Source organism: Dasypus novemcinctus, chromosome 13, assembly GCF_030445035.2.
Source record: "Dasypus novemcinctus isolate mDasNov1 chromosome 13, mDasNov1.1.hap2, whole genome shotgun sequence".
Taxonomy (NCBI): Eukaryota; Metazoa; Chordata; class Mammalia; order Cingulata; family Dasypodidae; genus Dasypus; species Dasypus novemcinctus.
The window spans coordinates 58,606,743-58,629,161 of NC_080685.1; the positions used below are offsets into that span (position 1 = coordinate 58,606,743).

At 39.0% G+C, this 22,419-nt stretch overlaps 1 protein-coding gene across 2 annotated transcripts in view; it reads left to right on the forward strand.

The window, feature by feature from the left end:
• The first annotated feature begins 1,628 nt into the window (after positions 1-1,628).
• LOC101447432 (sterol O-acyltransferase 1-like) overlaps positions 1,629-22,419 on the forward strand; it is a 61,028-nt gene continuing 40,237 nt past the window's right edge. The window contains exons 1-2 of one of the 2 annotated variants that reach the window (XM_071207586.1): positions 1,629-4,337; positions 10,839-10,965. In XM_071207586.1, the coding sequence (XP_071063687.1) occupies positions 10,845-10,965 (121 nt within the window). In that variant the 5' untranslated portion in view covers positions 1,629-4,337; positions 10,839-10,844. Of the gene's footprint in view, positions 4,338-5,891; positions 7,113-10,838; positions 10,966-22,419 lie in introns of those variants that run through there. The other variant, XM_071207585.1, reaches the window with a different exon arrangement.

Below are 22,419 nucleotides of genomic sequence, written 5' to 3' on the forward strand. Positions count from 1 at the left end.
AATTCTAAAAGCAGCAAGAGAAAAGAAAACCATCACATACAAGGGAAGCTCCATAAGATTAAGTGCTGATTTCTCATCTGAAACCATGGAGGCAAGAAGGCAGTGGTATGATATAGTCAAGTTAGTAAAGGAAAAAAATTTCCAACCAAGAATACTCTATCGAGCTAAACTAGCTTTCAAAAATGATGGAGAGTTCAAAATATTCACCGATAAACAGAAACTGAAAGAGTATATCAACAAGAAACCTCCCCTTCAAGAAATTCTTAAGGGAGTTTTGCAGGAAGAAAGGAAAAAACAGGACAGTCACGGATGGAGGAGAGTGTAAGAGCAACAAAAAAGACAAAAATAGAAGGGGAAAATAAAATAATACAAACAAAATATAACAAACACAAATCCAACCAAAATATGGATACCACAAATAATTCTCTGAACATAATAACACTGAATGTCAATGGATTAAACTCACCTATCAAAAGATTCAGACTGGGACACTGGATAAGGAAATATGACCCATCTATATGCTGTCTACAAGAGACACATCTTAGACCCAGAGACTCATGGAGGTTGAAAGTGAATGGCTGGAAAACAATCATACAAGCAAACAACAACCAAAAAAAGGCAGGAGTAGCTATATTAATATCAGACAAAATAGACTTTAAATGCGAAACAATTGTGAGAGACAAAGAAGGATACTACATTTTAGTGAAAGGGACAATCTGTAAAGAAGATCGAATGATCATAAATATTTATGCTCCTAACAAGGGTGCCTCTAAATACGTGAGACAAACGCTGGAAAAACTAAGTGAAAAAATAGATGCATCTACAGTTATAGTGGGGGATTTTAATACACCACTATCAACTCTGGACAGAACATCTCAAAAGAGAATCACTAAAGAAACAAAACATTTGAACAGTACATTAGAAGAGCTGGACCTAATAGACATATATAGATCATTACACCCAAACACAGCAGGATATACATTTTTCTCAAGCGCACATGGAACATTCTCCAAGATAGACCATATGCTAGGCCACAAAGAAAGGCTTAATGAATTCAGAAAGATAGAAATCATACAAAACAATATCTCTGACCACAGTGTAGTGAAGCTGGAAATTTGCAAGGGACGGAGGCCCAGACTTCACACCACAATTTGGAAATTAAACAGCACACTCTTAGAAAAACAGTGGGTCAAAGAGGAAATCTCAAAAGAAATCAATAACTACATTGAAACAAATGATAATGATAGCACAACATAACAAAATTTATGGGACACAGCAAAAGCAGTACTGAGAGGGAAATTTATTGCCATAAATTCATATATCAAAAAAGAAGAAAGAGCAAAAATTGAAGAACTAACTGCACATTTGGAGGAATTAGAAAAAAAAACAACAAAGTAATATAACAGGAAGAAGAGGGAAGGAAATAACAAAGATAAGAGCAGAACTAAATGAAATAGAAAATAAGAAAGCACTTGAAAAGATAAACAAGACCAAGAGCTGGTTTATTGAGAAGATCAATAAAATTGACAAACCTTTAGTGACACTAACAAAGAAAAAAAGAGAGAAGATGCAAATACACAAAATAAGAAATGAGAAAGGAGATATCACCACTGACCCCACAGAAATAAAGACTATCATAAGAGGATACTTTGAAAAACTCTATTCAAACAAAAATGACAATTCAGAAGAAATGGACAAGTTTCTAGAAACACAGAAGCAGCCTATATTGACAAAAGAAGAAACTGATGATCTCAACAAACCAATCACAAGTAAAGAGGTAGAATCAGTCATTGAAAACCTCCCAACTAAGAAGAGCCCAGGGACAGATGGCTTCACAGGTGAATTCTAGAAAACATTCCGGAAAGAACTAACACCAATCCTGTTGAAACTATTCCAAAAAATCGAAACAGAAGGAACATTGCCGAACTCCTTCTATGATGCCAACATTATCCTAGTACCAAAGCCAAACAAAGACACCACAAGAAAGGAAAATTACAGACCAATTTCTCTAATGAACCTAGATGCAAAAATACGTAACAAAATACTTGCTAATCGTATTCAACAACACATTAAACGATTTATACACCATGACCAAGTGGGATTTATTCCAGGTATGCAAGGATGGTTCAACATAAGAAAATCAATCAATGTGATACACCATATAAACAGATTGAAGGAAAAAAATCACATGATTATATCTATAGATGCAGAAAAGGCATTTGACAAAATACAGCACCCCTTCTTGATAAAAAACTCCAAAAGATCGGAATACAAGGAAATTTTTTGAACATGATAAAGAGTATATATGAAAAACCTACAGCCAACATTGTTTACAATGGCGAAATCCTGAAATCCTTCCCTGTAAACTCAGGAACAAGACAAGGATGCCCATTGTCTCCGCTCCTATTTAACATTGTCTTGGAAGTACTTGCTCGAGCACTGAGGCAAGAACCAGATATAAAAGGCATTCAAATTGGAAGTGAAGAAGTCAAAATTTCATTATTTGCAGATGACATGATCCTATACATAGAAAACCCTGAGAGATCTACAACAAAGCTTCTAGAACTCATAAATGAGTTCAGCAAATTCGCAGGTTATAAGATCAATGCGCAAAAATCAGTAGCATTTCTGTACACCAATAATGAGCAAGATCAGGAGGAAATCAAGAAAAAAATACCATTCACAATAGTAAATAAAAAAATCAAATACTTAGGAATAAATTTAACTAAAGAGGTAAAAAACTTATACACCAAGAACTATACAAGACTGTTCAAGGAAATCAAAGAAGACCTAAATAAATGGAAGAATATTCCTTGTTCATGGATAGGAAGACTGAATATTATTAAGATGTCTATCCTACCAAAACTGATCTACACATTCAAAGCAATCCCAATAAAAATCAACACAGCCTTCTTTAAGGAACTAGAAAAACTAACTATGAAATTTATTTGGAAAGGAAAGAGACCCCTAATAGCCAAAGACATATTGAAAAAGAAAAACGAAATAGGAGGAATCACACTTCCTGACTTCAAAACATACTACAAAGCTACAGTAGTGAAAACAGCATGGTATTGGCATAAGGAGAGACACACAGACCAATGGAATCAAATTGAAAGTTCAGATATAAAACCACATGTATATAGCCATATAATATTCGATAAAGCCACCAAACCCTCTTAACTGGGAGAGAATGGCCTATTCAACAAATGGTGCCTGGAGAACTGGATAGCCATATGTAGAAGAATGAAAGAGGATTACCACCTCACACCTTATACAAAGATCAAGTCAAGATGGATCAAAGATCTGAATATAAGAGCCATGACCATAAAGATCTTGGAAAGCAGTGTAGGGAAACATCTACAGGACCTTGTAATAGGAAATGGCTTCATGAATATCACACCAAAAGCACGAGCAGCAAAAGAACAAATAGATAAATGGGATTTCCTCAAAATTAAAGCCTTCTTCACCTCAAAGGAGTTTGTCAAGAAAGTAAAAAGGGAACCCACACAATGGGAGAAAATATTTGGCAACCATATATCTGATAAGAGACTTATAACTTGCATATATAAAGAACTCATATATCTTGAAAACAAAAAGATAAACAACCCATTTAAAAAATGGGAAAAAGATTTAAACCGACACTTCTCCAAAGAAGAAATACAAATGGCTAAAAAGCACATGAAAAAATGCTCCAGATCTCTAGCTATCAGGGAAATGCAAATCAAAACTACAATGAGATACCATCTTAACCCCATAAGATTGGCAGCTATGAAAAAAACGGAATACAAATGCTGGAGAGGATGTGAAGAAAGGGGAACACTCATCCACTGCTGGTGGGAATGCAGAAGGATCCAACCATTCTGGAGGACAGTTTGGCGGTTTCTCAAAAAACTAACCATAGATTTGCCATATGACCCAGCAATACCACTGCTGGGTATATACCCATCAGAACTGAAAACAAGGACACAAACCGATATATGTACACCAATGTTCATAGCAGCATTGTTCACTATTGCCAAAAGTTGGAATCAATCCAAATGTCCATCAACAGACGAGTGGATCAATAAAATGTGGTATATACACACAATGGAATACTACTCGGCTGTAAGAACAAATACACTGCAATCACACGTGATAACATGGATGAACCTTGAGAATCTTATGTTGAGTGAAGCAACCCAGGCATTGAAGGACAAATACTACATGACCTCAATGATATGAAATAAGCAAACTGCCTCAGAGAGCTAGAGTCTGGAAAAGAGGCTTACAGGAAATCAGGGGGTGGAGGAAGGATAAGAGTTAACGTCTGCAGCGGTGGAATCTGTGATGAGCTGGCGGTAAGTATGAGCACAAAGAAGGGACAAAATGGGGGCAAGGGGTTGCCTTTGGGGGGGCTTTGTGGGTTTGAGGGGGGCTGGGGATGGGCAGAGGGGCAATATAGTCCAAAAATTGGGGGGAGGGAGGGGCAACATACGAAAATGGGAGAGTGTCAGGTGTTCGTTGAGAACAAAATGTTGAGAAAATCGTATCAAAGTATAAGTAGGAGGGTTACCAGTTTAGGATGCTCAGGGGGTATGGTATGGTCTGATGTGGGACAGACTCTGGGGGAATAGCTGAAGGCTCATTTTGCCAAGGTGGGTTGTACCATTGGGAAGAGACCCAAGAAGTGAGAGTTGGGGTGGACCCACATCCTGGGGAGGACTAATGCCATCAAATAGAGAGAACTGTATCTCTTGTGAGAAAGGATGGCTCCCAGGGCATTAGGGCAGTTGAGAAAGTCAGGCCCTGAATACTGCTGCAAGTATCTCTGGACATGGCTTCTTGGGAAATGGAGATTGGCTGGCGTTGTGGGCCCCAAGGGGAGGGGAAAATGGATGTGGAATGGATGGAACCAAGGTAAATATGGGGGCAAGAGAGGAGGTTTGTGAGAGTACACGAGGATGAATATAAAACATGTAATATTACACCAAAAACATATAGGGGACGACAGACTAATAATGTAAACCATAAGGCAAGACATAGGATAACTAAAAAATTTAGAAAACTGTACAACCTAAGGTATGGACCGCATAGTAAGCACAGATGTCACCTTGTTTGAAAGCTATTGTTTCGGAATCTATACATCAGTTTGAGGAAATATGATATGAATAAGTTAAAAGATTATTGCTGTGGAAGGTAAAAGGTTTTATGGTGGATCTGGGGAAGTACTGTATATTGTATGTATGAATTTTGGTGATCTAAGACTCTTGTGAAGCTGACATTATGTTGGGATTCACTTTACAGGAAGTTTTGGATCACAGAGTGGTTCAACAATGGTAGCGGAGGAATACTGATATAGGATGTTATTGACAGGATATATGTGGTTGACAGCGAGTTATACAAGGCAGATGCCCAGGGTATATAGTAATGTATAGATATACTCATAGTGGAAACAAAAACAACAGCTGGGGGTTACTGGGCTCCTGGCTGGGGGTTCACTGTCGTGGACCCTGGGGGAGCAGCAGCAGTCCCCCAGGTGCAACGGCAAGAACCAGGAAGGAAGGAGAGCCCAACAGTGGCCTCCGGATACTAATGGCTATGCTTTTGAGCCTATACACCTGCAATAAGAACAAGGTCTAGAGTAGCACTGTGCCTGGGAGTTTCCTTCTGACAACCTTCATGTTACTCAAATGTGGCCACTCTCACAGCCAAACTCAGCATGTAGATGCAGTGCATTCCCCCCAGCGTGGGACATGACACCCGGGGATGAGCCTCCCTGGCACCGAGGGATCACTACCACATACCAGCTGAAGATGCAACTAGAAAATGACCTTGAATTAAAGGTTCAATACGGATCAGCAGAATATCCCTGTCTACATATAATAACATGACTTCAAAATGCTGTTTGACCTAATGTAAGGGGGAAATGGAAAGGAGAAATGAGATTATAAGGCTATGAGTCTCTAAAAAAGAGTCTGGAGGTTGTCAGAAGGAATGCCCTTATGCACAACTGAGCAGAGTCTAAGAGACAGATAAAGTAGATACAACCCCAGGTATTGGTTCTTTTGAGGGATAAAGAGACCCACGGGTTCTATGGTCATGGCAGATGGGGTTCACTGCCATGGCAGATGGCCCTTCTTAAGAGCTGGTGTTTCTGCGTGATGGAATTGGACTCAAAGGGGATCTCTTTTCACAAGACTTGCATGCTACTTTATTGGAAATGTAGTTGGTGCTGGGGTTTAAGATATATTTAGGGGATTTGAATCTCTGGACTGATAATATGACACCCAGGCCCAGAACCTCAACAGACTTCAGCTCCTACACTTTGATTTATTGGACTTACCCCACTCAGCTAACATGGAGTTGAAGAAGGTCAACCACCACACCATGGAACCTAGAGTGTCTACAAATGAAAGCAGGAGGACTGCATCCAGTATCCATGTGGAATCTAAGCCCCCACTTGACATAGATGTGCAATGGACACAACCAATCCAATGTCCACAGAGAAAATGTGGAATGGGTGTGGGAAGGGTAGCCATGGTGGCAGCTGGGTTTGAGGAATGGGAGGAAGAGATGAGATGTGGAGGCGTTTTTGGGACGTGGAGTTGTCCTGAGTGGTGCTTCACGGACAATTACGGGACATTGTAGATCCCCCCAGGGCCCACTGGATGGAACGTGGGAGAGTGTGGGCTATGATGTGGACCATTGACTATGGGGTGCAGTGAGGCTCAGAGATGTACTTACCAGGTGCAATGGATGTGTCACGATGATGGGAGAGTGTTGCTGTGGGGGGAGTGGAGGGTGGGGGCGGTGGGGTTGAATGGGACCTTATTTTTTTAAAGTAATTTTTAAAAAATAAATAAATAATTGGAAAAAAGAAAAAAGAAAATCCCATAGCCAACATCATACTCAATGGAGAGAGGTTGAAACCGTTTCTTTTAAGATCAGGAAGAAGACAAGGATGCACACTGTCACTGCTGATATTCAACCTTGTGCTAGAAGTTCGAGGCAAAGCAGTTAGCAAGAAAAAGAAATAAAGGTCATCCAAATTGGAAAATATTGAAGTAAAATTCTCACTATTCACAGAAGACATGATCCTATATTTAGAAAATCCTGAGAAAGCTACAACAAAGGTACTTGAGCTAATAAGTTCAGCAAAGTGGCAGGATACAAGATCAATTTGAAAAAATCAGTAGCATTTCTTTTTTTATTTTATTTTATTTTATTCATTTAAAAAAATATTATATTAAAAAAATATGAGGTCCCCATTCACCCCCACGGCCCCCACCCCACCACTCCCCCCACAGTAACACTCTCCCCCATCATCATGACACATCCACTGCATCTGGTGAGTACATCTCTGGCATCGCTGTACCTCGTGGTCAGTGGTCGACACCATAGCCCACACTCTCCCACGTTCCATCCAGTGGGCCATGGGAGGACATACAGTGTCCAGCAATTGTCCCTGCAGCACCACTCAGGACAACTTCAAGTCCCGAAAATGCCTCCACATCTCATCTCTTCCTCCCATTCCCCACAACCAGCAGCCACCATGGCCACTTTTTCCACACCAACGCCTCATTTTCTCGATTATTAGCCACAATAGTTCATGAATAGAATATCATTGGAAACGGACTTTGGCCCAGTGGTTAGGGCGTCCGTCTACCATATGGGAGGTCCGTGGTTCAAACCCCGGGCCTCCTTGACCCGTGTGGAGCTGGCCATGCGCAGTGCTGATGCGTGCAAGGAGTGCCGTGCCACGCAAGGGTGTCCCCCGCGTGGGGGAGCCCCACGCGCAAAGGAGTGCGCCTGTGAGGAAAGCCGCCCAGCGTGAAAAGAAAGTGCAGCCTGCCCAGGAATGGCGCCACCCACACTTCCCGTGCCGCTGACGACAACAGAAGCGGACAAAGAAACAAGAAGCAGCAAATAGACACCGAGAACAGACAACCAGGGGAGGGGGGGAAATTAAAAAAAAAAAAAAAAAAAAAAAAAAGAATCTCATTAAGTCCACTCTAATCCTTACTGTATTCCTCCTTCCTGTGGACCTTGGCTTGGTTGTGTCCATTCCACTTCTATGTCAAGAGGGGGCTTAGATTCCACATGGATACTGGATGCAGTCCTCCTGCTTTCAGTTGTAGACACTCTAGGCTCCATGGTGTGGTGGTTGACATTCTTCAACTCCATGTTAGCTGAGTGAGGTGAGTCCAATAAATCAGAGTGTAGGAGCTGAAGTCTGTTCAGGCTCTGGGCCTGGCTATCATATGGTCAGTCGAGAGATTCAAATCCCCTAGATATATCTTAAACCCCAGCACCAACTACAATTCCAGTAAAGTAGCATGAAAGGCTTGTGAAAAGAGATCACATCTGAGTCCAGCTCCATTACGCAGAAACACCAGCTCCAAAGAAGGGCCAACTGACATGGCAGTGAACCCCATCTGCCATGACCATAGAACCCGTGGGTCTCTTTAGCCCTCAAAAGGAGCAATACCTGGGGTTGTATCTACTTTATCTGTCTCTGAGACTCTGCTCAGGTGTGCATAAGGGCAATCCTTCTGACAACCTCCAGACTCTTTTTTAGAGACTCATAGCCATTTAAACACATTTGTCCTTTCCATTTCCCCCTTACTTTAGGGGAAACAGCATTTTTAACTCCTGTTATTATATGTAGACAGGGATATTCTGCTGGTCCTTGTTGAACCTTTAATTCAAGGTCATTTTCTAGTTACATCATCAGCTGGTATTTGGTAGTGATCCCTACAGGGAGGCTCATCCCCGGGTGTCATGTCCCACGCTGGGGGGAAGGCATTGCATTTACATGCTGAGTTTGGCTTCGAGACTGGCCACATTTGAGCAACACAGAGGCTGTCAGGAGGGAACTCCTAGGCACACTGCTGCTCTAGGCCTTGATCTTATTTCAGATGTATAGGCTCATAAGCATAGTCATTAGTATCAGGGGGTCACTGTTGGACCCTCATTCCTTCCTGGTCCTTGCCATTGCACCTGGGGGACTGCCGCTGCTCCTCTAGGGACCATGACAGAGCCCCTCCCCCCCGGCCAGGAACCCAGTACCCCCCCAGCTGTTGTTTTTAATTGTTTCCACTATGAGTATATCCAAACATTTCCATGCACCCTGGACACATGCCCTGTATAACTCCCTGTCAACCATATATAGCCTGTCAATAACATCCCATACCAGTATTCCTCCGCTGCCATTGTTGAACCACTCTGTGATCCAAAACTTCCTGAAAAGTGAAGCCCAATATAATGCCAGGTTCCCTTACTAGTAAAATGGAATATAGCAATGAGTTTAAAGGTTAGATATAGAATACATATTGATTTAGAAAAATTCTACATCCTATCTTTTCTTTTTTCCTAATTATTGAGCTTCTCTTCAGAAGAGCCATAGATCACAGTAATTCATATATACAATATACAGTACTCCCACATATCCATTATAAAACCTTTTCCCTTCCACAGCGATAATCTTTTAACTTATTCATATCATATTTACTGAAACTGATGTACAGAAATTGAGACAATAGCTTTCAAACAAGGTAACATTTGTGTTTACATTGTGGTTTATACTTTAGGCCATACGGTTTTCTAAATTTTTAGTTATCCTATGTTTTACATTATGGTTTACATTATTAGTCTGTCGTCCCCTGTATGTTTTTGGTGTAATATTACATGTTTTATATCCATCCTTGTGTACTCTTGTGAAACACTTCTATTGCCCTCACAGTTACGTTGGTTCCATCTATTCAATATCTATTTCCCCCTCCCCTGGGGGCACACAGTGACAGTCAATCTTCATATCTTGAGGAGCCATGTTCAGAGATATTAGCAACAGTATTGAGGGCTTGACTTCTCAACTGCCCTAATGCCCTGGGAGCCACCATTTCTCTTGAGAGATACAGTTCCCTCTATTTGATGGCATTAGTCCTCCCCAGGATGTGGGTCTACCTTCACTCTTGTTATATGGATCTCCACCCAATGGTATAACCCACTCTGGCAAAATGAGCATTCACATATTCCCTTGGAGTCTTGTCGTACATCAGATTATCCTCTTTAAGTATCTTAAACAGGTAACTGTCCTAATTATATTTTGAAAAGGTTTTCTCAGCATTATATTCTCAACCAACACCTGACAATCTCCTATGTTCGTATGTTGTCCCACCCTCCCCCCAATTTCTTGGGCAATATTACCCATCCGCCCATCCCTAGCCCCCCTCAAACCCCCAAAGCCCCACCCAAAGGTAACCCTATGCCCCCATTTTATCCCTTCCTTGTACAATTACTTACCTCTAGCCTATCATAGATTTCACCCATGTAGATGTCAGCTTACATCCTTCCTCTACCCCCCAATTTCCTGTAAGCCTATCATCCAGTCTCTAGCTCTCTGAGGCAGCTTGGTTTACTTCTTTCATATCATTGAGCTGTATTCACCAAATGCAATGAATGTCTCATGATGATGGAGGAGATTGTTGCTATGGGGGGAGGAGTGGGGTAAAGGGGGTGGAGGGTATATGGGGACCTAATATTTTTTGAATGTAATATTAAAAAAAATAAAGACAAAAAAAATACCTAACCTTATATTTCCCTTATGGGCAATGGTTCAACTATTTCTACCTTGTTTGTTCAATTAAATTTTTCTTTAATATAGGGGTTTATGTTTAAATAAAAACCTTGAAGCCAGTCAGTTTATAGGAGTTAATTTATATTTGTTGTAGTCGCTTGACTCAGATATTTTTAAAACATGATTGAAATAAAAGAAAGAGAATATGTATGTCATCAATTTTCATGTTCCCTACATAGAGTGATAACGTAAAAATTCAAAACTTTTTACGTCTTTCCTAAAGAACACAATGGTAGGTGAAGACACTTCTGTAAGAAATCGACTGTCAAAGTCAAGTAAAAATCTTGAGGGAGATGAAGACCAAAAGCAGAAGAACCCTCTAAAGGAATCCCTAGAGACACCGAATAACGGTGAGTTTTAATTTTTTGAAGTGAATGAATGGAATAGAGAACAAATTCAAGCACATGGATTTCCATCTCTTTAGCACTCTCCTTTGTAAGTGAACACTGCTATTAAGCAGTGTAGAGGTACAGAAGAGAAAAAATTAAGTGATAGAAATTATGGAAAGAAATGTTTTAAGTGTTAGTCACAGCTTTGTTTAAAGACTATTCATGATACTAAGGTGTAAATTGCTAAGCATCTCCTGAAGGTGAGCTTTATTATGTAATTAGACCTTGTAACGTACACTTGAGTTTAGATCGATATTATATAGGGCTTTATATATCTGGTTAACTTAAGAAATTAGAAAATAAACCCCTGTTTATTCAATGACTATTCATTGGGTATCTACTATGCCTTAGATACTATTACCATTCATTGTTATTTCAACCAACTAACCTATCAATATTTATTGAGGTGCCCTGGTAAATGCTGGGCAGTGATTACGATAGACAGGTGTGCAGACAAGTGTTTGCCGTCATGGAGTGATCAGTTAAATGAAGCAGAAATTGCCCTGCCAGAGTATACACATAATTAGATTGTTGTAAGTAAGTGCTAGTAATTGCTTTCATAGTAGATGTAATGAGTATAATGAGAGAAATTAGCAGGGTCCCTAAGTTAGTTCAGTAGGATGAGAAGGTATTTTACCCATTCAGTACTGGGCTATAAATCCTGGGAGAAATTAGTGAGAGATTGGGGAGGTTTATTTGTTCTTATATCCAAATTTGCTGAGTGCATGAATACAAAGAAGAGTTTGACAGAGTGGCTTTTAGGGTCAAGGTTTAAGTTCATAGACCTGCAAACCCAGCTCGAACTGATGTCATGTATCGCATCAGGCTATTTATTTTTGCAATGACATTTGTGTAGATTTGATTTCAAAAGGACTTGAAATTTGAGGCTTGTTTGGTTAACACGTCAGGGTAGAACTTTCTGAGACAGGTTGTCTTTGGCACTCTGAGACTTCTTTCATGAAGAAACATTCTTTTATTTAAAATAATTGTACATATCAGCAGCTGGATCCCTCTAGGAATGTAGATGTTCCTGCTTTTGCATGATGTTTTGCATAATGAGCTTTACTGATTGTTAGACTCTTAATTACCTATTTATACAATATTTATATTGGATATTGTCTAATTTTAATGTAATATAATTGTGAAATTTATGAAAAGGAATAAGTTAATATTGGGAAAATACATTCCCCTTCCATGATTTGAGGATAAAATGTTGTCTCCCTTACCCTCATTCCCACACCTTAGAAGGTGCTAACCCCAGTATTTCGAGGCATAAAAAATACTATGATTGAAAATTTCTGACACCGAAAAACATTGTAGATGTGTCCCCATTTTACAAAAAGCTTTTAAAGTAATTTAATTTTTATGTGTATTCAATACTCTTTGGTATTGTCTTAGTTCATTATTTTTTTTAACAAGGATTTGCCTTTTTTATTAGAGAAATTGTAGGTTTACAAAATAATCATGCATAAAATACAGAGTTCCCATATAACACCCTATTAGTAATACCTTGCATGAGTGTGGCAAAGTTGTTACCATTCACGAAAGAACATGTTTATAATTGTGCTATTCATGAAAGAACATTTTTATAATTGTCTTATTAACAGTAGTCCATTGTTTACATTATGGTTCACTGTTTGTTATATAGTCCAAGGTTTTTTGGTTTTTCATTTTTTAAAATTTTCCTCTAGTAACAAATATACAACCTAAATTTTCCCCTTTAACCTTAAATGTATAATTCAGTGCAGTTAATTACATTTACAGTGTTGAATCGCTATATATATGTGTGTGTATACATATACATATGTATATTTTAAATATTTATTTATTTCTCCCCCCCTTGCAGTTTGTTTTGCTATCTGTGCTGTGTCCATTTGCTGCATGTTCTTCTGTGTCTGCTTGTCTTGCTTCGTTGCATCGTCTTGCTGTGCCAGCTCTCCACGGGGCGCGGGCCAGTTTGCCTTCACAAGTAGGCCCTGGGACGTGAACCCATGGCCTCCCTTATGGTAGATAGGAGCCCAACTGATTGCGCCACAGCTCCTTCCATATATATTTTTTAATGTATTTTTTATTTATTTTTAATGGATACATAGATCACACAAAAATATCATTATATTTCAATCATTCCAGATTTTAGTGCAGATATTAAATTGTCCTGTTTAGTTTAAATCAACAAGTTTGGCAGCCTCCTTAATTTAATGTAAGTAATGTTGATCTGAAAAAAGAATGTGCTTCTCCACTTATTTAAACATTTTTACCTTGGGGAGGAAGCAGAATGGTAAAATGTGGCTTTCAAGTAGCAAGGACTTCAGGATACTAAGTTATACCAGTCAGTGCCGTTTACCACCCAGGACCTGCAACACCTGCACCACATGGCAGCTTGTTACAAAGATCCCACCTCAGGTCTAATGAATAAAACTTTCCTTTTAATAATACCTCCAGATGGGAGAGATACAGGTTAAAATTTGAAACATGACTTTTTAGGGGCTGTTCCCATTTCTATGCATGAGAATCACCTATGAAATGGAAACAAACCATCCATGAACAACTAGCAGCTTTTTGGGCCACATTTAGAGCGCCTGCATCAGAATCTCCAGGGGATAGGATACAGGTTTAATCTGAAAAGCTTTTTGGGTAATAGTGATTTGTATCGCTGATTGAAAACCACGGTTATGAAGAACTCTGGGACCCTCCCAACTACCCGATGATGTCATCACTTTGACAAAGCCTAAGCATTTGTTTATGAAAACTTCCTGAATAACTTTGGGATTCTTATTTTGTGGTTTGTAATTCTAGTAAGATGACTTTGTGTTCTTCTTTGCCCAGGTTACTTCTAGTTAGTACTTTCATTCCTTCTTAGAATGGTCCCAATGTTGATGATAAATTATATGGTCATGCAGCTTTTGAGTTATTGAATTACTAGTGAACATCATAGGGATTTGCACACTATTTAGTTCACATTTTCACAAAAACTTTTAAATGTCAGAGTATTTTTAGTTTACAATAGTGCCTATTAGGTGAGATTATGATTCATTGGCTTTCTTGTATTTTTGCTTATTTGTTTGGAGAAATACCAGTTCTGAAGATACAGCTTTTCTTTTTCTAATTGAAAATAATGTGATCATTACCTGATTTTTAAAGTAATATGTGCTCATCTAAAGAAAGCTTTATTTCTTTATCCCAATTTTATTCACTATTTTTAAAGATTTATTTTTATTTCTTTCTGTCCCCTTTGCCCCTGCCCCGTCCCTGCCCCGTCCCTGCCCCTGCCACCACCCCCCAGTCGTCTGCTTTCTGTTTCTATTCGCTGTGTATTCTTCCTTATCAGCAGCACCAGGAATCTGTGTTTCTTTTTGTTGCGTCATCTTGTGCGTCAGCTCTCCGTGTGTGCGGTGCCATTCCAGGACAGGCTGAACTTTCTTTCGCGCTGGGCGACTCTCCTTACAGGGCGCACTCCTTGCACATAGGGCTCCCCTATGTGGGGACCCCCCTGCATGGCCCGGCACTCCTTGCGTACATCAGCACTGCGCGTGGGCCAGCTCCACAGGGGTCAAGGAGGCCCAGGGTTTGAACCGCGAACTTGCCATGTGGTAGGCGGATGCCCTAACCATTGGGCCAAGTCCACTTCCCCCTAAAGAAAGTTTTAAATTGAGATCTCTCATAAATATAGCAAAGTACACAAATCTTAAGTGTATAAATTGAATGAATTAATTCCAGTATACAGACAAGATTAAAGGATTAACAATAATGACCTGAAATCCTGACAGTGAAAAATGAGTATACATTTTTATACATGTTTCTTTCTTATAAATATATAATATTTTACATATATAAGATAGTTTGCATGTTGTTTAATAACTTGGGTCTCAACAATAAATTGTAGGCATCTTTACATTGTTAAATAATGAATATCTGCCAAGTATTATATTCCATATATGTCATGCATTTTGCTTTTCTTTTATTATAAACAAACTGTAGCCAACATCTTTGCTTTTTCAGAGTCAAAGGACTCTGCCATTTTTAAATACTTATTTTGATGAATGTTATCACGTTATTACTAATACTTTCAACTCTGTGAAACTCATCCTGCTGAGTTGTTGTTACTTAAGTCCGTTTAAAATTTTTAAAGCATTACTTCTTCATTACCTCTTTTCTTGGCAGTTTCTGTAGTTAGCTGTCATTTCTGCTTTGACTTTCTGATTTGTGTCTCTGGTAATATGCTATAGAATGGTTCACATCTGGAAGTAAACAGAAACTGAATGATGACCCTGAAAGAATTAACAGGAAAAGCTGTTAATTTGGATTCTTATCTAGACTCTTGATTCTGCCATAAACCAGTTCTAATGGGAAGTGTGATTTGAATAGAGGTTAGCCAACATGCTGCTGCTTCTTTTTCTCTGCCTCCGTCTTTTCTCCTCCTTTCTCCCTCTCTGTCCTCTTATTCTCTTCCTCTTCTTTTTTCCATTCACTTCTTCCTAGTTTTAAAATTGAGATATAGTACTTCACATATCATAAAACTCATCATTTTAAAATTTCCAATTCTGTGGACACATTATGTTCACAGGATTATGCAACTGTTGGGGATTGAATCATGTACCCTACAAAAGGCATGTTCAGGTCCGATCCCCTGGTCCTGTAGGTGTCAACAGATTTGCAAATAGGACCTTTGAAGATGTTATTAGTTAAGGTGTGCCCAAAACTGAATGAGGGTGGACCTCAATCTCATATGGCTGAAGTCCCTAGAAGCAAAGGAAATTGGACACAGAAAGAAAAGCCATAGGAGAAGTGAGACCTAGAAGCCAGAAGTCAGTGGAGTTTGGAAGAGAAAGGAGAAGATGCCACCATGTGATTGCATGACCGAAAAGCCAAGGACCCAGAGTTCGCTGGCTGCCAGTTACAGAACACCACCACAGTGTTTGGGAAGAAAGCATCGTCTTGCGGATGCCTTGATTTTGGACTTCCAGCTTCAAAACCTTCAGCCAAAAAACTGTTATTTAAGCCAACCAATTAGAAGGTATTTGTTTTAGCAGCCAGGAAACTAAAACAGCACCATCACCACTATATAACGGGTATGTTTACGTATTTTCTTTATTCCAGAAGGAAACTCTGGACCTATTAGACGTCACTCCCTTTACCTGGCCCCTCCCGCCACAACCCCAGGCAGCCACTAATCTATTTTCTGTGTATAGAGTTACTTGTTTTCGACATTTTACTTAAGTGGAATTATATAATATATGGCCTTTGTGCCTGGCTTATTTCAATTAGCATAATGTTTTCAAGGTTCATCTATTTTATAACATGTATGAGTACCTCATTACTCTTACAGCTGAATAATATTCTCTTGTGTCACATTTTGTTTATCCGTTCATCAGGTGACAAACATTTGTTTTTTTCCTACCTTTTGGCTATCATGAATAATGCTGTTATAAATTTGTGTACACGTTTTTATATGGCATTTGTTTTTCTTTCTTTGCCTTTTTACCTAGGATTGTAATTGCTGGATCACATGGTAACTCTATGTTTAACTTACTGAGAAACAGCCAAAGTTTTCCAAAGCAGCAGCACCACTTTGCAGTCACAATGTGTGAGAATTCCAATTTCTCCACATCCTCACCAGCACTGTGTTTAAAAAAAAAAAAAGATTTATTTTTTATTTATTTATCCCCCCTCTCATTGTTTGAGGTCCCTTCTGCTTTCTGTGTCCATTTGCTGTGTGCTCTCTGTGTCTGCTTGTCTTCTCTTTAGGAGGCAATGGGAACTGAATTTGTCCTTTTGATTATAGACATCATGGTGGATATAAAGTGCATCTTATTGTTGCTTTTATTTACATTTTCCTGATGGTTAAGGATGTTGAATATCTTTTTATGTACTTATTGGTCATTTCTATATCTTCTTGGGAGACATATCTTTGCCCACATTTTAATTTGTATTTTTATTTTTGAGTTATAGGAGTTCTTCATATAGTCAGGATACTAGACCCTTATCAGATAAATGACTAAAATTTGTTTTCTTCCATTCCGTGGGTGGTGTTTTCATTTTCTGATGGTGTCCTTTGAAGCACAAATGTTTTAAATTTTGATGAATTGCTTTTATCCATTTTTCCTTTTGACTGTGCTTTAGATCATAAATCTTTACCCGTTTGTTTTCTTCTAAGAGTTTATAGTTTTAAACCTTAGATTTTTGATCCATTTTTAGTTACTCTTTGCATATGGTATGGAGCAGGGATCCAAATTCATTCTTGTGTGTGGCTATACTCAGGTGTCCCTGCATGTGTTAAAAAGGCCCTTCTTTCCTCTATTGAATTGTCTTGGCACCCTTGTTGAAATTCAGTTGATGAAATGTGAGTATTTATTTCTGGACTCTCCTATCTGTTCCATTGATATATATGCCTATCCTTATGCCAGTACCATCCTATCTTGATTACTGTTGCTTTGTAGTACTTTTTGAAATTGGAAATTGTGAATCCTCAATTTATTTTTATTTTTAAACATTGTTGTGCATAGGCCACTTGAATTTCGATATGAATTTTAGGTTCAGCTGGTTAGTTTCAGCACAAAAGTCATTTGGAGTTTTGACAGTGGTTACATTGAGTCTTTGGACCAATTCTGGCAGTATTGCTATCTGTAGTATGCTGTGAAAGTTTTTGTGACACTTCCCCCCCCCACCCCCAAGATAGCCATAATCCCTGCATCTATTAATTACCCTATAAGGCAAAATAGGTGGGGGAGTCTTTGCAGATATGACTGTTTTGGATCATGAGATAGGAAGATTATCTGGGTGGGTCCCAAATGTAATCACATGTATCCTTATAAGAGGGAGGCAGAAGGAGATTTGAACACACAAAGAAGAATGTGATGTGAAGATGCAGGGAGATTTGTAAATGTTGGCCTTGAAGATGGAATGATTTGGCCACAAGCCAAGGAATACTGGCAGGTAATAGAAGCTGAGAAGCAGAGAATGGTTTCTACTCTAGAGTCCCCAGAGAGAGTTTAACCTTACTGACATCTTGATTTTTGGGTTGGTGAAATTGATTTCAGATGTCTGGCCTCCAGAGCTGTAAGAGAATAAATTTGTGTTATTTCAAGACGAATATACACCATCTTAACAATATTAAGCCTTCCAATCCATGAACATGAGACATTTTTTCACTTATTTAGGTCTTCTGTCTCTATGAATTTGTTTATTCTATCTATTTCACATAAGTGGGACCATATAATATTTGTCCTTTTGTGTCTGGCTTATTTTATTCATCATAATGTTTTCCAGGTTCATCCATGTTGTCACATGTATCAGGATTTTATTATTTTTATGGCTGAATAATATTCCATTATATGTATATACCACATTTTGTTTATCCATTCATTTGTCATTGGGCACTTCAGATTTTTCTCCCTTTGGCTATTGTGAATAATACTGCTATGAACACTGCTGTACAAATACACCTTTGAGTCCATGTTTTCAATTCTTTGGGGTATATAACTAGGAGTAGAATTGTTGGGTAATATGTTTGTTTTTTTTAAAAGACTTATTTATTTATTTTTATTTATTTCTCTCCCCTTTGCCTCCCCCTCTGCCCATTGTCTGCTCTCTGTCTCCATTTGCTGTGTATTCTTCTGTGACCGCTTCTATCCTTATCAGCAGCACGGGGAATCTGTGTTTCTCTGTTTTTGTGTCATCTTGTTGTGTCAGCTCTTCGTGTGTCTGGCGCCATTTTTGGGCAGGCTGCAGTTTCTTTCATGCTGGGTGGCTCTCCTTACAGGGCACACTCCTTGTGCATGGGCTCCCCTATACAGGGAACACCCCTGAGTGGCAGGGCACTCCTTGCCTGCATCAGCACTGAGCATGGGCCAGCTCCACACGGGTCAAGGAGGCCCGGGATTTGAACCACAGACCTCCCATGTGGTAGGCGGATGCCCTATCCATTGGGTCGGGTCCGCTTCCTCATAATATGTTAATTCTATGTTTATAACCTTCCGAGAAACTGTTTTCCATAGCAGCTTTCCAATTTTACTTTCCTATTAGCAGTACATGAGGGGCTCATTTTCCCAAGTTCTCATCAACACTTTTTATTTTCTATTTCTTTATTAATAGCTACCTCAATGGGTATGTAGGGATATCTTTTTGTGGTTTTGATGAGTATTTCCCTACTAACATAGGAGTATCTTTTTGAGCCTATTGGCAATTTGTATATATATCTGGAGATATGTCAATTCAAGTCCTTATGAGATATGATTTTCTCCCATTTCGTGGGCTTTTCACTTTCTTGATAATACCCTTTGCACAGAAAGTTTTAATTTTGATGAAATCTTATTTATCTATTTTTTCTTTTGGTGCTTATGTTTTTGGTTACATCTAAGAATCTGTTGCCATATCCAGATAGTGAAGATTTTCCCTTATGTTGTCTTCTAGGTGTTTTCTGCTTTTAGTTGTTGATCCATTTCGAGTTAATTTTTGTATGTGGTGTGAGACAGAGGTATATCTTCATTTATTTGCATGTAAAATTTAACTTTTCCCAGCATCATTTGTCGAGAGGTTAGTTCCCCTTTGAATAGTCTTTGAACCCTTCTTAAAAATTGAATAGTCTTAGACTTATGGGTTTATTTCTGGACACTCAATTTCATTCCAATGGTCTTTAGGTCTAACCTTATGTCAGAACCACACTTTTCAAGGTTTTTGTACTTGGTAATAAGATTTGAAATTAAGAGGTGTGAGTCTTCTAAGATTGTTTTGGGTATTTGAGGCTCTATGCAATTCCATGTGGAGTTGAGAATCAGCCTTTCCATTTCTGCCAGTAACCCTGGTGGAATTTTGATAAGGATTGCATGAAATCTGTAGATTGCTTTGGGTAATATTGCCATTTTAACAATATTAAGTCTTTCCATTTGTGATTGTGAGATGTTTACTCAAAAATTTAACTCTATTTCATTTCTTTCAGCAATGTTTTATAGTTCTCAGTGTAATCAAGTCCTTCACTTTCATTGTGAAACTTTTTTAAAAAAGATTTATTTATTCATTTATTTATTTCTCTCCCCTTCGCGCCCCACCCGGGTTGTCTGTTCTCTGTGTCTATTTGCTGCGTCTTCTTTGTCTGCCTCTGTTGTCAGAGGCACACGAATCTGTGTTTCTTTTTGTTGCATCTTGTTGTGTCGGTTCTCCGTGTGTGCGGTACCATTCCTCGGCAGGCTGCACTTTCTTTTGCACTGGGCGGCTCTCCTTATGGGGCGCACTCCTTGGGCATGGGGCTCCCCTACGTAGGGGACACCCCTGCATGGCAGGGCACTCCTTGTGCGCATCAGCACTGCGCATGGGCCAGCTCCACATGGGTCAAGGAGGCCTGGGGTTTGAACCGCAAACCTCCCATGTGGTAGAGGGACGCCCTAACCACTGGGCCAAGACTGCCACCTCATTGTGAAACTTATTTCTTGGTATTTTATTCCTTTGGGTGCTATTTTAAATGGCATTTTAAAAAAAATTCCTTTCTGGATTGTTCATTGCTAGTGTAAAGAAACAATTGATTTTTGTGCTGATATTGTACCCTGCAACTCTGCTGAATTTGCTAATTAATTCTAGTAATTTTCCATGGAGTCTTTGGATTTCCTATATGTGGGACTGTATCACCTGTGAATAGAAATTGTTTTACTTCTTCCTTTCAATTTGGATACTTTTATATCTCTTTTTCATGCCTAATTGCTCTGGCTAGAACTTCCAGTACCATGTTGAATAGCAGGAGTGAAAACAGGCATCTTTGTCTTGTTCCTGACCTTAGGGAAAAACTTTCGGTGTTTCATCATTGAGTATGATGTCAGGTGTAGGTTTTTCATATAAGATCTTTATCATATACCTAGTTTTCTGAGTATATTCATCTTGAATGGGTGTGAATTTTGAGATAATAACTGATGTTCTTTTTTCTATATTCTATTACGTGGTATTTTGCCTGGATGGATTTTTTTTTTATGTTGACGCTCCCTTGCATTTCTGGAATTAATGTCATTTGATCATGGTGAAAAATTATTTAATACGTGGCTGAATTCTGTTTGCTAATATTTTGCAGAGTATTTTTGCACCTGTATTAAGAAGTATTGGTCTATAATTTTCTTTCTTTTTCTTCCTTTTTTGCTGTCTTGATTAGGTAGGAAGGTCATGAGGCTATGTCACACAATGACTTCCTCCAAATATACTGCAGAAATTCCTAGTCAAAAAGCATCTGTTACAGAACTGCTACCATCCATCTTTAGTGGAGCCCTGGTTGGTACCTACCTCCAATCGGCTATTTGGTTGGACCTCTTCCTTGTTTTAGCCTCTAAAATTTTCCATCACTAGCTCTCAGGGCTGCGTGCTAGATAATTTTTTTAAAGTCTATATTCCCATTTATTAGTACTCTCTTCAGAAATGTATATATTTTAATCTTTTCATCATGTTTAAAATTTTAGCTGTTTATATTTTTCATTTCTAAAATATATTCGATTCCTTTTCAGAGCTGCTTGGTTATTTAGTTTCTTATTCCTGCCTATGATTTCAAGTTTGAATTTTATTTTCTTTAACACATATATTCTTATTTTTTATTCTCTGATTATTCTCGTTTCTGTGGTTAACATATCTGGTTCCCTTGGCTCTTATTTCTGTTGTTTATCATTTATCGTGTCTCGTTTTCTTGTATGTTTAAGGATTTTTGACTATGGACTTCCCTTTTTCATGGAAATTTATCTGTTAGAATTCTTTAAGGCTTTGGGTGATACAGTGATTTTGGAGGAAATAAGTTTATTTGTACCTGCCAGTAATCTGGGAACACAAATAAATTAGGATTGCTTTAAATTAAATTCACTTCTTGAGGTGTTACAGCCACATAATTGAATTTAGATTGTCAGCTCTACTTGAATTAGTGTTAAGAATTTTCAGGGAAAATTTTTTCGCCTTCTAAACAGCATCAAAGACAGGAACGTGGGTTTGGCTCAACGGATAGCCTATCCACCTACCACTTGGGAGGTCTAGGGTTCAAACACAGGACCTCCTGACCCATGTGATGAGCTGGCCCATGCACAGTGCTGATGTGCACAAGGAGTGCTGTGCCACACAGGGGTGTCCCCCGCATAGGGGAGACCCATGCGCAAGGTGTGCGCCCCGTGCAGAGAGCTGCCCAGCACGAAAAAAGTGCAGCCTGCCCAGGAGTGGCGCCGCATACACGGAGAGCTGATGCAGCAAGATGACGCAACAAAAAGAGACCAGATTCCTGGTGCTGCTGACAAGAATATAATCGGACACAGAAGAACACACAGCGAATGGACACAGAGAGCAGACAACCGGGGGTAGGGTGGGGTGGGGAAGACAGAAAATGGAAGAGAACTTTTAAAAAGTAGAGACAGACAAGTTTCTTTGCTTTTCATTTCTGTATGAGTTTTTTTATCTTATACACTGATG